At 38.9% G+C, this 12,080-nt stretch overlaps 2 protein-coding genes across 2 annotated transcripts; one reads left to right on the top strand and one right to left on the bottom strand.

Moving 5' to 3' along the window:
• Positions 1–741: 741 nt before the first annotated feature.
• LOC111792830 (zinc finger protein 7-like) lies at positions 742–1,227 on the top strand. Its single transcript, XM_023674422.1, has one exon. It carries the CDS (start codon positions 742–744, stop codon positions 1,225–1,227), a length of 486 nt encoding a protein of 161 aa, XP_023530190.1.
• Positions 1,228–3,149: 1,922 nt separating this feature from the next.
• LOC111792159 (acyltransferase-like protein At3g26840, chloroplastic) lies at positions 3,150–12,080 on the bottom strand. Its single transcript, XM_023673492.1, has 14 exons — positions 11,627–12,080; positions 11,326–11,377; positions 11,126–11,181; positions 10,137–10,295; positions 9,437–9,541; positions 8,057–8,157; positions 7,762–7,883; positions 6,934–7,042; positions 6,452–6,582; positions 5,109–5,478; positions 4,663–4,776; positions 3,931–4,016; positions 3,726–3,835; positions 3,150–3,635 (listed from the first exon to the last, which is right to left on the bottom strand). Exons 1-14 carry the CDS (start codon positions 12,078–12,080, stop codon positions 3,445–3,447), a joined length of 2,160 nt encoding a protein of 719 aa, XP_023529260.1. The 3' UTR covers positions 3,150–3,444.

The raw sequence follows: 12,080 nt of genomic DNA, 5'->3' as shown, positions 1-12,080 counted from the left end.
AACCAAATTTAGCCTTTACCCCTAAGTGGATAGCCTTAGTAACCCTAATACTTAGGGTTAGTTTCGTAATTATTTAAATCGTCTTATCTCAGTAACACTGTTAATACGAAATATTTTGTAATTTGCTACAAGTAATTTGATTTAAATCGTTCATACGAAGATATATGAGTGATGGTATCTTATATAATGAATTTATATACGAGATCATTCTCTAAATTAGCCGATGTGGGACTTCCATCATCCAACATCTCCCCTCGAACAAAGTACGCCTCCACTTAATCGAGGCTAGACTCTTTTCGAGTCGAGGAGTCTTAGTCATTTTTTACTGCCTTTGAGGAGGCTCGACTCCTTTTTCTTTTGGAGTCATTTGTTCGACATTTGAGGATTTACCAATCTATTGGCACGACTAAGTTTAGGGTATGACTCTGATACCATGTTAGACGAACACGACTCTTCACAATAGTATGATATTGTCCACTTTAAGTATACGTTCTCGTAGTTTTGTTCTTTTTTTAGAACTTTTTTAGGCTTGAGAGGGCAAAATTGTCCAATTAAAATTAACAAATCATTGATAATGTTATTCCTCTGATCACTCCGTTTTTTTATTTTTTTTATTTTTATATTTAAATATCTCTTTTGCTCTCTTAGCTTATTATATATATTCCGTTTTTATCCTTCTTTTTGTTCATTCTTCTTCTTCTTCTTCTTCTTCGTTTCTCTGAGTTTTCAAGCTCTTCATCAATGGCGGACCCTGCCATTTACGACTTCCTTAGCCAAACGAATGCATCTAATTCTGTACCGAAAACGACCTCCAGAAAATCTCAGTCTCAATACTCTTCCTCACGCATTTTTCCATGCCTTTACTGTCCTCGAAAATTCTACACTTCCCAAGCCCTAGGCGGCCACCAAAATGCTCACAAAAGAGAACGAGCAGCTTCGCGTAAGGCCTTCACCTCTGAAATTCTTCACCTCGGTTCGCTTCACCACTCGCGGCCGCCGCCGCCGCCGACTACTTACCACCATCTTGCATCGCCGTCTGCTACAGCACCGGCTCCGTCGCCGCTTTTTGACGAGCATTGGTTCCACCAGAATAATCACTACCGAGGTACTACCACTACAGTCTCAGCCTCCGCCTCCGCCTCCGCCTCCGCCTCGCCGAACGATCTCTCACCGAATGCTGATGCTGCCGTCGAACACGTAACCATCGATCTCACTCTTCGCTTATGAATAAATCTCTGTAATAGGATTCTCCGGCGACTGTTTATTTTTGTTGCGGCGGTTTTGGAATTCCACGGTGGCGCCGGAGCTTTTTTTTTTTTTTTTTTAGGGTTGTGAATATGATGGCCACGTGGCGGTTTTTGTTTAGCTCTTAGAGATTGAGAAACTGTTTAGGGCCAAATTGTATATGAGAAATCATATATTTACAAAAATCTCCCCATGGAATCAAATGCTATATTTTAACTATATTCAAATTTCTTTTTATATACTTTTAATTTATTTTTCAATTCTTTTTTAAATATTTTTTTTCAAAACTTTTAACATATTTATTTTATATACAAAATTACAGATATTAATGTCACTAGAAAAATAATTTAATTAATTAAGACATATATTCTCGATCGAGAAGTTAAATCTCTCTAGGAAAAATTATATTAAAAAATTATAATTAAGATCACTCCGAGAAAAGGAGCGGGAGGTTTTTTTTTCTTTTTTTCTTTTTTTTTTAATTAAAAAAAGAGTAATTTGAGTTAATATATAATTTTATTTTTGAAATTTGAAATTTAATTAAGAGAGAAATGGAAATTATGGGGAAAGGCCAAATGAACTAAAGAAATCTTGTCAATCAAGTGGTGTGACTTTGTACTATGTTCAGCTATGAGTTGAAGCTCTAAAGGTTAGATATGGATGAAAACATGTTAACAAAGATTCCAAACTTGGATTCAAAGATTTTATCATAATATTCAAAACAATGAAACATAATTTTGATGAAATAAGTAAATTGAAATGGGTATTTATCGATCAACCTGAAGCATAGTTCAACGGTTACGACAACCGTTCCTCTTAAGATGATAAATTCAAACTAATCTCAACCCATTAGCATAGTTTATGTTTTTCGGTTTAATTCATACTTTCAATATTCATATAACACATACATCTATCAAGAAAATTCGTAAGAAAAAATATAGTAAAACTATAGATCGGAAGTTGACAATAGCACTCAACTTTACTTAGAAATTTTTTCTATCATTCCCGTGTCTATTTTGAGTTTTCACAAAAAAAAAAAAAAACTTCATGTTTTTATGTTGTTGGACACTCAGCATTCTTAAATGATGCTATCGTGGCTGACAACTAATAAACAAGTATCTATAAATTTTTTGAACGTTTTCAAGGAGGTGTTAGGAAGACAACGGAACCTGTGATGTCCTACATTGGTTGGGGAGGAGAACAAAACACCATTTATGAGGGTGTGAAAACCTTCCCCTAGCAGACGCGTTTTAAAGTCTTGAGAGGAATCCCGAAAGGGAAAGCTCAAAGAGGACAATATCGGCTAGCGGTAGATCTAGACCGTTACAAATGGTATCAGAGCCAGACATCGGATGATGTGCCAGCTTTCTCGCTGTTCCCCAAAAGGGGATAGACACGAGGCAGTGTGCCAATAAGGACGCTGGGCCCCGGAGGGGGGTGGATTTGGTGGCAGTCCCACATCAATCGGAGGAAGGAAAGAGTGCCAGCAAGGACGTTGGCCCCGAAGGGGGGTGGATTGTGATGTCCCACATTGGTTGGGAAGGAGAACAAAACACTATTTATAAGGGTGTGGAAACCTTCCCCTCATTTCAAAGTCTTCAAAGTCTTGAGGGAACTCGCTGGACCCCGAAGGGGGTGGATTGTGATGTCCCACATTGGTTGGAGAGGAGAACAAAACACCATTTATAAGGGTATAGAAACCTTCCCCTAACATACGCGTCTTAAAAGCCTGAAAGGGAAAGCTCAAAGAGGACAATATCTGCTAGCGGTGGATCTGGGCCGTTACAGAACCTGTTATAAAATTTCTAAAGGTATTCAAGGAGGTGTTAGGAAGAGAAGGGAACCCGTTATAAAATTTCTAAAGGTCCTCGAGGAGGTGTTAGGAAGACAAGGCAAACGAACGGTTACCGTTCAATCCAAACATATCAATTTTATTTAAAAAAAGCACAAAAATAAAACATATTTATTCTTTATCTGATTATTTTGCAATGCAAGCACAAGAATAATCATGAATACAAGGTCTCCCACATCAAAGGCTAGTTCTTCTCAGCAAATGAATAGAATTTACATTCACAAAATGGCATTATATTTAAATTCCTAACAAGAACAGAGATGGGTTTATAGTTTTTACCTGAAAAGAAGCGAAGAATTGACCCCACCACTCTCTTAACTGCTAAATCTCAGACAGTTCTTGTTGCCTCAGATTTCGAACGTAGGAACCTCAGATGTGAAGCCATGCTTAGCTTGATAAGCTAGACGATCCCACAGCCGTCTGTAAGGATCGCTCTCTCTTTTGCTCTGTAGGTATGCAAGGCAGTTCTCCACTTCGCCTTTTACTTGAAGATATAGCTCATGAGCCTTCTCTCTGTCTCGTAGTTCCTCTTTCTGACCTTTATATGCATAACAATTGGAAGTATATGTATCACAAGTTAGACAAGAACAACATCAAAACGAGTACGATGTTCTTCGAGTAAACGTACCTTCGGTGTCGAATGGCTTTCCGAAGTAATAATAAAATCTTCCTGGAAGTTTAGGGAGAATTCCAGGAAGGTGGACAGCTTGGTTTGCTACCTCCCCTTTCATGTCAGCCCTGTTATAATCGAGACCATTTAGAAAAATATCCTGGAATGGAAAGTGGTATCGCGTTTACGAATCGATGACGTTAACGACGAGAATGGAAAGAACCTCAGTCTCACGGCTTCGCTGGTTAGAGCCTCTATTTGGTTTTTGAAGTACGGAATTTTGATAAGGTCTTCGTAATCAAAAACCACCTGATAATAAAAGGAATTAGTTTTTAAGGAGAGATCAGAATTGAGCTAAGAGATAATGTTTTGAACCAATAGGTTGTTAGGAATCATGACTCTCCATAATGGTATGATATTGTTCATTTTAAGTATATGTTCTCATGGTTTTGCTTTTGGTTTCTCCGAAAGGCCTCATACCAATGGAGATGTATTTCTTACTTATCAACCCATGATCAACCCCCTAATTAGTCAAAGTGGGACTCCCTCCCAACAATCCTCCCCTCGAATGAAGTACACCATAGAGTCTCCCTTGAGGCCTATGTAGCCCTCAAACAATCTCCCTTGATCAAGGCTCGACTCCTTTCTCTGGAGCACTCGAACAAAGTACACTCTTTGTTCGACACTTGAGTCACATTTGACTATACTTTCGAGGCTCACAACTTCTTTGTTCGACATTTGAGGATTCTATTGATATGGCTAAATTTAGGGCATAACTCTGATACCAAGTTAGAAACCACGAACTCCCACAATGGTATGATATTGTCCACTTTGAACATAAAGATGACCAAACACTTAGAAGTTATCAACTACTCTGGCCCTAAGAGGCAAGAAAAAGTGAAAGAAAGCGAAAGATATTAATGAAAATGGTGGGTCAGGGGGAGGGGAAACTTACTTCACCGAAATCATCTTCTCCCACAACACCAAAAGGTACAATTTTGGCTCCGAACCGAGCAGCCATTCGGATAAACTCTGATTGCTCAGGCCAGAATAGCCTATATTCTTCACCCTGTAAAGAAAGAGAGTCAAATAACAGAAGTCTTTAGCTCCCAGACGGTATGTTAAATCATGTTGATATGATGGAAGAAAGAATTTGCACAAGTTTATAAGTGGAGCTATTCTATGTAACAAAATGACCCAAGAAATAATTTCAGGTGGAACTACATGTAAAATCATTTTCCCTGATATTTATAAATAAACTGAATGGCTTGAGTTGAACGAACTCGTTATGAGAATTAAGTTCCTGGCAACTAAACAAAAGATAACCAAACCAAAATTTAATGCTGGTGATGTGACTTGAGGGAAAGAATTAGTTCCTTCAATTCATCAGTCTTAACTTACCTTCCGATGTAGAGCCTCACGCACGCCTCCGGGATATAATAAGACGTGAGCCTTGGAAGAAAGAAGTTTATATAAGTTCTGGGCAGTGACAGGAACAGCACCCATCATTCTAAATGAGTCATATGATGCTAATTCAGGTAAACTTCCTTCCTTCACTTTTACAAACATCATAGGATGTGCCATCCCTCGTAAAATTATGTTCTTTTCTTTGAAGAACTGGCCTACCATGGGAGCCAATTCTAGTCCCAATAGCATATGATAGCCAACGAACAGGACCGGACCTTCTTCAGGAATACCTGCGAGTCCCCTCACAATTTTCCCATCTTCTAGAGTTGAAAACAGCACCGGACTAGTTACCAAATCAATCAATCTAGAAAAAGCATAACACGTTTATAAATGAGTGGTCCTAAAATTGTGGAACATCATAAATTCTTCTTCAAAGTTCTAAAAATCAACAAATTTGAAATCCCAATACCTTCACATATATGGTAAAATATATTAATTAACTGGCTTTTGTTGAGGATTGTTGAGAGTAACTCCTACGTTGGTTAATTTAGTGGAAGATCATGGGTTTATAAGGGAGGAATACTATCTTCATTGGTATGAGGCCTTTTGGGGAAGCCCAAAGCAAAGCCATGAGAGCTTATGCTCAAAGTGGACAATATCATACCATTGTGGAGAGTCGTGATTTCTAACATGGTATCAGAGTCATGCCCTAAACTTAACCATGTCAATAGAATCCTCAAATATCGAATAAAGAATTGTGAGCCTCGAAGGTGTAGTCAAAAGTGACTAAAGTATCGAACATACTTTGTTCGAGGGCTCCAAAGGGAGTCGAGCCTCGATTAAGGGGAGGTTATTTAAGAGAGGAATACTATCTTCATTGGTATGAGGCCTTTTGGAGAAGCCTAAAGCAAAGCCATGAGAGCTTATGCTCAAAGTGGACAATATCATACCATTGTGGAGAGTCGTGATTTCTAACATGGTATCAGAGTCATGCCCTAAACTTAACCATGTCAATAGAATCCTCAAATATCGAATAAAGAATTGTGAGCCTCGAAGGTGTAGTCAAAAGTGACTAAAGTATCGAACATACTTTGTTCGAGGGCTCCAAAGGGAGTCGAGCCTCGATTAAGGGGAGGTTATTTAAGAGAGGAATACTATCTTCATTGGTATGAGGCCTTTTGGAGAAGCCTAAAGCAAAGCCATGAGAGCTTATGCTCAAAGTGGACAATATCATACCATTGTGGAGAGTCGTGATTTCTAACACTTTCTCGTCGTCGTTAACAAAGAGAAAATAAGTAGAAAAATATTTGTACAAATTTGTGTCGAAGTGTAATTACCTATAGTCCTTAAATATTTTTGTGAATTCATCAGGCGATGGTGGGATGAAATCAGAAACAAAGTCCAGGTTTTGTGAACGGCGGTAGAAACTAGCACCTCTGATTGTAGCAGCCAAATCAACACCATCCTCCTGCCATGCATTCATTAGCAGAATTATGTTATTTATTCATTAATTTCAGTAACTTTCATTCATTTCACTTGCTATTTGCAAAATAAAGTTTATAACAACCTAAATGAAATGGAACCAGCTGCGTTAGGAAGAAGAAAAATAGGAAGAAAGTTGCTTTCTTTTATCTATTTCCTCCACCTACATGAAACAGATACAGTTTCTTTTCTCCTCCTGAACTATTTTTATTTATAAGCACCTTTGTTTGGGTAGATAGTTATAGGCCTTGATTGCTTTTGTAGTCAGTAGGAAGAACAAAGAATCTAAAGCTGAGAAAGTTAACATTTCTTCCTTACGAGGAAAATGGTCTCCTACCAAGAAAAGAAAATGGCCATTGTCGGAAAATCTTCGAATCTCACATTTTGGCAAAAACTGACGAAGTCTTCTACCTTCCTCAATACTGGGTAGCAACAGGTCTCTGCCACTGTAAAGACACAATAATTCAGGATCATAAACAAGATATATAATGACCATGTTTCCACTAGGTTGTTCAGAGGCTAAGAAGGCTTGGATTATACTAATATTAAAGCCAACCATAATAAAGAACACAAATATGTTATTACGAGGGTCGGTTGGCTTAGTGTGTTGATGATTGTTGGTGGGGAGTCCCACATCCGCTAACTAAGGGGATGATCATGGGTTTATAAGTAAGGAATACATCTCCATTGGTATGAGGCATTTTGGAGAAACCAAAAGGAAAGCCATAAGAGCTTATGCTCAAAGTGGACAATATCATACCATTGTGGAGAGTTGTGATTCCTAACATGGTATAAGAGTCATGCCCTTTACTTAGGTTGGTCAAAAGAATCCTCAAGTGTCGAACAAAGAAGTTGTGAGCGTTGAAGGTGTAGTCAAAAGTGACTCAAGTATCGAACAAATTGTGTACTTTGCTCGAGGGTTCCAGAAAAGGAGTCAGCCTCGATTAAGGGGAGGTTGTTCGAGAGCTCCATAGGCCTCAGGGGAGGCTCTATAGTATACTTTGTTCGAGAGGAGGATTGTTGGTAGGGAGTACCACATCAGCTAATTAAGGGGATGATCATGAGTTTATAAGTATTAAGGGAGGGTGCACAGAAGCTAGACAACAAACAGAGCAAAATCCCCTTCATTATTGTTAACATAAAGGATTTGACTTGAGATATAGACCTGCAGAGTATCAAAGTCTGAGCTTTTACGGCATGGAGCCGTGAGTTGGAATCTGCTGAAGCAGATTTAAGCATTTTCAACTTCCAGGTGAGCGTTTCTACCGGTAAAATATCAGCAAGAACCTGTAATCTCAATCATTAATTAGATCTCATAAGATCAGCACAGGATAAGAAAATTTAACGTGCGTATCATTGTTAGGAAAATCCAATTACAAAGCAATATCTTTATAAGATTCTAAGGAGATATTATGTTGAGAAATTGGTTTTGAGTACAGAGGTCAGAGAACTCGTCTTACAGAGAGGTGAGAAGATAATGCACCAAGATCCTGCGATAATTCGCTAATTATTTGTTGCAATATGAGTTCCACAATTTCCAATGGCCGTCTAGATGTATCACCTAAAGAATATATTGCTGTCAATTATTGTTTAAGGTTAAAAATCATCATGAAGTACCAATAATTAAACATAGTCCTCTAGAGCATAATCCCCTCTATGTCCAAAAGCTACATTCTAGGATTAGAACTTGAATCTTCCAATTTAATATCATATTAAGTTCAATATTTTCAGTTCATTCTTCAACATCAAACTTTTGATATCGATAACGTAAAAAGTATATTTCGAAGTACAATTTTCAATCAAGTACGAAGCAACTTGCCCATCCATTTGAATGAATAGCAGCAGTTTAGGATTTTAAAGGCATGCTATTGAATTTACAAGAAAACATGGTTCTTGTGTCTTCACACCTTGTGATATAGGATGAATGCTCCCACCAATTCAAAAGGCAGTGCAGAGTGGAAATAATAACAATAACATCTAGTGACAAAAGGCTTGGATAGACGACTATGGTAGACTGGAACTAAATATTGGCAAAAGAACACCTCCATGAACTTCAGTATTTGTAACACCCCAAGTCCACAGCTAGTAGATATTGTCCGTTTTGGCCTGTTACTATCGCCGTCAGCCTCACGGTTTTAAAACGCGTCTACTAGGGAGAGGTTTCCACATCCTAATAAGGGATGCTTTGTTCCCCGAGAGGTTTCCACACCCTAATAAGGGATGCTTTGTTCCCCTCTCCAACTAATGTGGGATCTCACAATGCAGTCCACCCTAACAAGGGATGTTTCGTTCCCTTTTCCAACCAATGTGGGATCTCACAATCCACCCCCTTGGCGGCCAGTGTTCTCGTTGGCACATCATCTGGTGTGACTCTGATACCATTTGTAATATCCCAAGCCAACAGCTAGCAGATGTTGTCCGCTTTGGCCCGTTACGTATGCCGTCAGCCTCACGGTTTTAATACGCATCTACTAGAGAGAGGTTTCCATATCCTAATAAGGGATGTATTGTTCCCCTCTCCAACCAACGTGGGATCTCATAGTATTTCAACAAGATGGGACCAAACATCTAGAGATACTTTAGGATTACAAAAATTCATCTAATAGCTAAATAGCATTCAAAAGTTTAAGAATGCCCTCAACAAGGCTCAAGTAATTCATTGCCTATGTCTGTCATGCTAAAAGAATACCAAACTCCCAATTGAAGATCATTCTATTACGAATCGAGAATCTGGAAATACTGTCGTGAAAGAAAAAAAATCAACTTACCAAGTGCAAATGAAGTATGTATTTCAACCAATAAGTACAGAAAATAAAACTTGAATAACAAGGAAAAAAAACCTTTCAGTAAATTCAGTATGTAAGGGAGGCTAACTTGCAATGATTCTGGCATGAGTTCCAACAAGGATACTACAGGTTGTAATGGCGACTTGCTGAAACAAGTAGCTGCCAGGGAAAATAAAAAAGCATTATTCAGTAGAGCGAAGAGATTGAATCCATATGATAACACAAAACGTTAATTGAAGTCAGAAAGAATAACATATATTGAATAAATATGTATATTTGTATCATGTATCAAATTCCACCGAACACAGAATTCATAAGATCAAATTTGTGATGTCCCACATTGGTTGTGGAGGAGAACAGAGACCCTTTATAAGGGTGTGGAAACCTTCCCCTAGTAGACGCGTTTTAAAGCTTTGAGGGGAAGCTCGAAAGGGAAAGCCCAAAGAGAACAATATCTGCTAGCGGTGAATCTGGGTCGTTACAAAATTTGACCCTCAATAAATTGGTAGCATCTTGATTTTCCCGGTAAACTCATCGTTTCACAAGCATCACATCACAAAATTACACAATGTTCTGCAGTCTACTTTAAGAACCGCGACGATTTTTGGTCTTCAGGCGTTCAATTTAGTAATCATGTTGTATTTTTGAGTAATAAGATCAAAGTTCAACCTCAGTCCACGCCATAACAAGCAGGAGCTTGGTTTCGTGCGACCATAGAGGCAAAAAGACTCAGCAAATAGTTCATTGAGCTTACCTGGATTAGACAAAATCAATACAATATCGATATGTGGATTGCAAGCAGCAACAGATAGAGCAAGGCATGCTCCCAAGGATTCTCCAGCAAGATAAATCGGTTTCTTTGGGGAACGACGGTGCTCATCTTTTACCGTTTTATCGACCAACTTCAGTAATTCTGCATTGAGTTACATAATTCAGAGACTTCAAGAAATTGAACATTCAGTCTTACTTTTTCATGATAGCAGACAACTCAGTATAACCAATACAGATTTCTTAATCTAAATCCACCAAGTTGAGACACCAAAAATAGAATCATCCTCACCCAAAGGCCAAAACTAATCATGATTATTTATTTTGATGGATTTCTCGGTTGGACAATGAAAGTTCCACATCGGCTCATTTAGGGAATGATCATGAGTTTATAATCAAATAATACTCTCTTCGGCCTTTTGGGGAAGCCCAAAGCAAAGCCTGCTCAAAGTGGACAATATCATACAATTGGGAGAGTCGTGTTCATCTAGCATGGTACCAGAGTCATGCCCTAAACTTAGTCGTGCCAATAGATTGGTCGAACAAAGGACTCCAAAAGAAAAGGAGTCGAGCCTCCTTGAAGGCATAGTAAAAAATGACTAAGACTCCAAAAGAAAAAGGAATCGAGTCTCGATTAAGGAGAGGCGTACTTTGTTCTAGGGGAGGTGTTGGATGATGAAAGCCCCACATCGGCTAATTTAGGAAATGATCATCGGTTTATGATCAAAGAATACTCTCTCCATTGTTACGAGGCCTTTTGGGGAAGCCCAAAGCAAAGCCATAAGAACTTATACTCAAAGTGGACAATATCATATCATTATGGATAGTCGTGTTCATCTAACATTCTGAACTAGAAAAGTAAATGAAATTCAGATAATCATTGTACTTTTTGTCAAGATTAAAGAAAAATCCTTCTTCTAAGGACGATGCAGAAACTCAAATGCCATATTACACAGTAAGCGAGCCGATAATCACCTGTAAATGGCGTTCGATCCCGAACTGGAATATGCAAGCACCATACATCGAAAATCCTAGAATGAAGCAACAAAAATCATAGAAGAGTTAGCCACTGCTACACGTTTCCGCCAATTTCGAAATTCGAATCCAGTTTGGATCATATTGAAAGATAAGAAACTAATAATTGGAAATCATTTCGCACTCAAGGAGATGCGTACTTTCCCAGTTTCTGATGATGCTTGATAAGTCCAAGTCCAACTCCATCAATACCTGCAGATTCAAATCATAAAGCGATCGCATGATAATCAAACGCAATGATATGAAGAAAGAAGAAGATACACACGCATCGAATCCAAGAAGTCCAGAAGAACCAGAAAAAGGAAATACATGGACGTTAAACAGAGAACATGAAGAAGAAACTAGCAATTCTATGAGATTAGCTGTGGATTTGGCCGTCAGACAAATAGCTGATACAAGTTACAAACTAACAAACGATCCAATCAAGAGAAGAAAACTAACCAGGCAAGAACAGAAGCAAAGGAGAATTATCCATCCGAGAACCACACTCCAACGGCGAGAACCAGCGAGGAGGCCCCCCGTCCGATCTAATCAATTCAACCGACTGTTCAAAATAGTCCTTCAAGCTCTTCCGCACCTCCGTATCTTCCCAACCAAAGTTCGACCGACTTCCATTTTCACCGCCAACTCCTACAATCTTTGTCGCAGCATGTTCGTGATTCTTCTCAAACCGGCCTTTACCTAACACATTACTCTCCACCGCCGATGAGGTAGCAGTAATCTCCGGTGAGGATGTCGAAGCCACTTGGTCCATGGAAGTAGCAGACACAGCAAGTCGCCGAGCATTAGGGATCCCAATCGAACCAGATTTGAAACTCCCGTTGGACGACATCCAATCCCGCCGGAGAGCCAAAAACACACCGCCATGGAAGACACAAGACCCGGTGGCAGCCAT

This window comes from Cucurbita pepo, chromosome LG04 (genome assembly GCF_002806865.2).
Source record: "Cucurbita pepo subsp. pepo cultivar mu-cu-16 chromosome LG04, ASM280686v2, whole genome shotgun sequence".
NCBI classification, from domain to species: domain Eukaryota; kingdom Viridiplantae; phylum Streptophyta; class Magnoliopsida; order Cucurbitales; family Cucurbitaceae; genus Cucurbita; species Cucurbita pepo.
The sequence above is the reverse complement of the archived record's forward strand: the minus strand, read 5'-3'. Positions and strand labels throughout refer to the sequence as shown.

Coding starts and splice junctions, on each gene's coding strand:
- LOC111792159 (XM_023673492.1), bottom strand. CDS start 12,080: ATGGCTGCCACCGGGTCTTGTGTCTTCCATGGCGGTGTGTTTTTGGCT. Junction 8,158..9,436: donor CATACTGAATTTACTGAAAG/GTTTTTTTTCCT, acceptor TATATTCTTTAG/GTGATACATCTAGACGGCCA. Junction 6,583..6,933: donor ATGGCCATTTTCTTTTCTTG/GTAGGAGACCAT, acceptor AATGCATGGCAG/GAGGATGGTGTTGATTTGGC.
- LOC111792830 (XM_023674422.1), top strand. CDS start 742: ATGGCGGACCCTGCCATTTACGACTTCCTTAGCCAAACGAATGCATCT.